This window comes from Atta colombica, unplaced genomic scaffold, assembly GCF_001594045.1.
Source record: "Atta colombica isolate Treedump-2 unplaced genomic scaffold, Acol1.0 scaffold200, whole genome shotgun sequence".
Classification (NCBI taxonomy): Eukaryota; Metazoa; Arthropoda; class Insecta; order Hymenoptera; family Formicidae; genus Atta; species Atta colombica.
Genome location: NW_017259295.1, coordinates 1,589,372 through 1,594,015, shown reverse-complemented (window position 1 = coordinate 1,594,015; position 4,644 = coordinate 1,589,372). Strand labels below are relative to the sequence as shown.

Genomic DNA, 4,644 nt, shown 5'->3' with positions numbered 1-4,644 from the left:
GAATAATGAGAAAACATAAAAAAATAATTAAGAAGATCATTTGTATAACTTATTCTTTTAATTATTTCTTATGTTTCTCATTATTATTATTTTTTTCATATTAAACAATAATTTTACAAAAGAAAGAAAGATGTATGGGACGTATATGTCGTATTATATATACATATGTATTATACAATTATATATATTTATATAATAATCATATATAAAAAATTTTTTATCAAGATATATTGTATAACATTAGTATTAAATAATTATATGTTATTGTTACAATTTAATTTTCGCGTTTCCAGAACAACAGCTTACAAAATAGCAAAATAGCATATATATATGCATCCTCTTCCATAAATCCTTTCATATTATGAAAATGCGAATTACGTAACATTTTATGTCATCAACTATAACGACAAATGTGTACTATATGTATAAAACCGTACTGAGATCGACCCATGTGTTTAAAGTGCAAGAAACTCGCATTTACAGCAACCTCGTGCAGTGCTGCTGCCACGAGTTTTATTACATTCGTCAATTTCGGATTACACTAGTTCAGTTCAATTCTAGTACAATCCTCATATAGGAACAAAAAATAACTGAATGTCCCCTCTTATTGATTCATGATCCTCAAGACTTAAGACAGAAACTCTAGCAATAGTGTGGTTGCTATCTTTCCACTTTCTGTTTATATTAATGTGAGTGCTGCTTTTAATTTAGTGGGATTTTTCATTACGTGAGTCAACGAAATGAATATATCGAATCGATATCCACAATTCGCTCGTTTGAGTGCTCTTTGTCATAAGAATGTAGGTATTAATGAACTTATGCTTTATTGTCCGTTTCTAACCTCATCTCTTTTTAACCTAAATTAATATTCGTAAATGCGATATAGTAAAACGGAATAATGAGAAAAAGTCAGAATTATTTACAACTTCAGCAAAAAATTAGGAAGTATAATCTGAGAGTAATAATATAACATTCTAGAGTTCAGATGTCATATAACTTCAAGATGTTGAAGACTTAAAACTTGCCAATCGGTGGGTCTAACTCCACAAAAACTCTTCCTCATAAATGATATACTTTTATAAAAATTTAATATTGAAAGATAATAACTACTTAATTTGAGTGTTAAAAACATTGTTGTGCAGTGCTTTCAATACTGAAAATAGATAATTATTTACATTACACTATTCAATTAGCCAGTATTAAATTAGATTTTTGTAAGGATAGTAAGCAATGATAAATAAAATTATCTTGTTATTGAAATCTCTTTGTTGAAATCGACAATTTAATTGGAAATTATCTTCTTTACAGGAATAAAATAAAATTCGCTTTGATTTTAGCTTGATGTTTTCTCAACTTTTTCAGGTCTCTCGCTTTTCTACAGAAAAAACCGATGGTCCACCGATACCTGTGAATCCTCTGAAGGATGTGTACAGTGCCAATGATCAAACTGGAACCGGAGTGATATACGATAAAAAACCGTTCAGGATACTTCTTAAAGCTGGCAAGAATTATTCGTGGTGCCTATGTGGACAGAGCAAGAATCAGCCGTTCTGCGATGGCACGCATAGAGACATTTTTCTTAAGATAAAGCTAAGGCCCATACGTTTTACTGTTACGGAGACTAAAAACTATTGGTTGTGCAATTGCAAACAAACAACGAACCGACCTTTCTGTGACGGAACGCACAAAAGGCAGGATATACAGGAGAAGAAAATATAGATAACATGAAATTAAATTGTTGATATAACAATGAATTTTTGAAGTAAATATTACTTTTTTTCCGTGCCTCTATAGATATCTGGAATGGTGTATATAATATACATATTAATAAAAATACTTTAACACATAAAAATATCTAGCACATATTATATAAAATAATATCATTTCTAATTCCTTTTTTAAATAATAATGATCGGCCAAACTGATTAAATAAAAAATATCTCTAAACTTAATTATTTGTTAAAACTTAAATAAGTAAATCATTAGAAGATATTCAAACTTAATCATGATATTAAAATAAAGATTACTTTTATAGCGTGTCTTTTAGATAATTAGGTATATAAATGCATATTAATAAAAATATCTTTGACTTATATTACATAAAAGTAATCCTATTTCTAAACCTTTATATTATAAGTATTATATTATAAGTTGTTTAAAAAAAGTAATCCCTTTTTTTAAACAATAATTGATCAAATTAATTAAATAGAAATTCGTGAACGTAAATTAAAAACTTTTTATAAAATAAAAAATATTGAGATTAAATTGTGAATCCTCGAATTTTTCGAGACACTGTCATAATGTTTATTTATATGTAATCAGAAAAAGGATTTCTGTTTATGTACTCTCTTTGTAAATTGGACAAAAATTGGGTTTTCTTTAAAATGTCTCTCATTTCATGTACATATAATTAAAAAAGTTTAATTGAAAATATTTATAATGTGACAGTATTGACAGTATGATTTTTTTGTTTATTGTATATAAATTTTATTGTATATAAATTTTATAAAATTGACAAACAATTGTTAAATAAATGTGAACGATCATGGACAATTGAATCCCCTATGAGATTTAGAGATAAACGTATTTACAAGTGTAATGACAAATTTTTTAACTTTTCATTTGTTTATAACTTAGTTTTGCAAGATGGACAAAAGAATATATATAGACATGCATGAACAAATGGTCGAATTTTCTGTGTAAATTTAGGGTCTCTTTCATCAACTTCGATTAAACAATGGTTATATGAAGCTCATTTAGGCTCAATTTCACAACTTATTAGCTTAACCGAGATTGATGAAAGAGACTCTTAGGCCCGATTTCACAATATATGATTGCCTAAAGTTTAAAGATAACTAAGAAATTCATGAATAAATTTCATTGATGAATCTGATAACCTTTATTTATTTAATCTTTAGATAACCATACATTGTGAAAATGGGCCTTAGAAATACTTATACGCACTTACAAGTATAGCGACGAATTTTTTATTAATATATAACTTTTCATTTGTTTATATGTTGTTCATATATATTTATATATTTTTCATTTGTTTTTCATATATATTTCATTGTTTATATTTCATTTGTTTATATTTTGATTCTGCGAGATGGACAAAAGATAATTATGGATAGATAAATGCGTACACAGTGAACAATCAAATTCCGTACGTAATTTAAAAGAAAATATGCATATAAAAGGTGCTAGAAAATTTTTTATTTATTTATAATTTTTTTGGAAAGTTAACAAAAAATTATCTTTTTATGAACAAATTATGGATGAATTATGGATGACAAATTATGAATGCGAATTCGCATTTAGGGATGCCAACTTCACAGACTTTTAACTTCACTGGCATCTACGTTCCAATTAAATTATACAAGTATCTTCTACGTTCTATTTCAATTAGACTTTGCCTTATAAATATATTATTTGTCACGAAGACTTATTTTAAGCGTTTTATATTTCCATTTGATTTATTCTTGATGTCATAAACTTTTCATTTTTATATTAATTAAATGAATAAGTAAATAATTAAAAAATAGAAAACATTAAGGTTACATGATAATATCGTTTTTCTGTTTTTACTACATGTGTATGGCTTCCCAATTATACAATTATCTTGTCTGATTGATGTGTATTTCCGAAGTCGGAAGTACGTAACATTTGCATCTCTATTATTCGAAAGAAAATGCAACGCATTATATGAGTCGCAGTGTATCCATAGTGCTCCTAAATAATCGATCGTATCTCCTCTTAAAATCTTAAGACAACATATTTACGAAATGCCAAGCTTTAACTTACAATTGATGTTGTTCTTAATGTTTATGTATGTAGCGTATTTAGTCATCTGCGATCGCTGCTGTTTAATCAATCGCCACGAATTGCCGCAATATAATCTAATAAAGATCAATTTGCGCTCGAGTCAACCGATCATATCACGAAGAGTGGTTTCCCACGTGAACGAGTGTAAGAAATTCGCTGCATCGAAGAAAGCTCTCGCCTTCAATTTTGTTTCCGCGAGAAACCGCACCGGTATGCGAATGGCAGGCAATTAAACGTAATTACAATATGTAATTATGATAATTTTGACAGACTTTCTAATTATGGCGAAATGTAACGCGAATTACAAGTGCAACCGTGTTATAAAATGCGATGTTATTATTAGTCAATTCAATTAATCCATCTTACTACACGTTGCATGTAATTTCTTCAGTATATGTTCTTATGAGATTTCTTCAACGCGCAGGTGGACAAGAAAACTCGTGTCAAGTTCTTCAATGTCCCGAAGATCAGAATATGACGACTCTCGTTCCCGAGACAAATTGCAAATATTACAGCATGTATCCCGTTTTATTTCCGCCCGGTAATTGCAATTACAATTACTCGCATTACCCGTGTTAATATTCATGGAATTTATAATATTAGCCCATATGTCGCACTACATCGAAATTAATTGAGCAAATAGTCAATCATCAATATTTTATTTGAAAAAATCAAAGTTTCTGTTTGTTTTTTTATAAATATATACTCGTATAATTGCAAATTACAAATTTGATGTGATATTTATACGAATATTAATTGCAAACAAAATTTCATATTGATACTGACATGATGATATTTGATATTCATAATGTAATATTC

The 4,644-nt window shown here is 28.1% G+C and overlaps 2 protein-coding genes across 2 annotated transcripts in view; both read left to right on the top strand.

The window, feature by feature from the left end:
* The first annotated feature begins 620 nt into the window (after positions 1-620).
* On the top strand, positions 621-1,839 carry LOC108687169 (CDGSH iron-sulfur domain-containing protein 3, mitochondrial). The gene is made up of 2 exons (XM_018192791.1): positions 621-800; positions 1,363-1,839. The coding sequence occupies exons 1-2, from the start codon at positions 741-743 to the stop codon at positions 1,717-1,719; spliced, it is 417 nt and encodes a 138-aa protein (XP_018048280.1). The 5' UTR covers positions 621-740; the 3' UTR covers positions 1,720-1,839.
* A 1,807-nt stretch (positions 1,840-3,646) lies between these two features.
* LOC108687172 overlaps positions 3,647-4,644 on the top strand; it is a 1,751-nt gene continuing 753 nt past the window's right edge. Inside the window, exons 1-2 of the mRNA XM_018192794.1 lie at positions 3,647-4,035; positions 4,250-4,366. Of these exons, the coding sequence (XP_018048283.1) occupies positions 3,786-4,035; positions 4,250-4,366 (367 nt within the window). The 5' untranslated portion in view covers positions 3,647-3,785. The remainder of the gene's footprint in view (positions 4,036-4,249; positions 4,367-4,644) is intronic.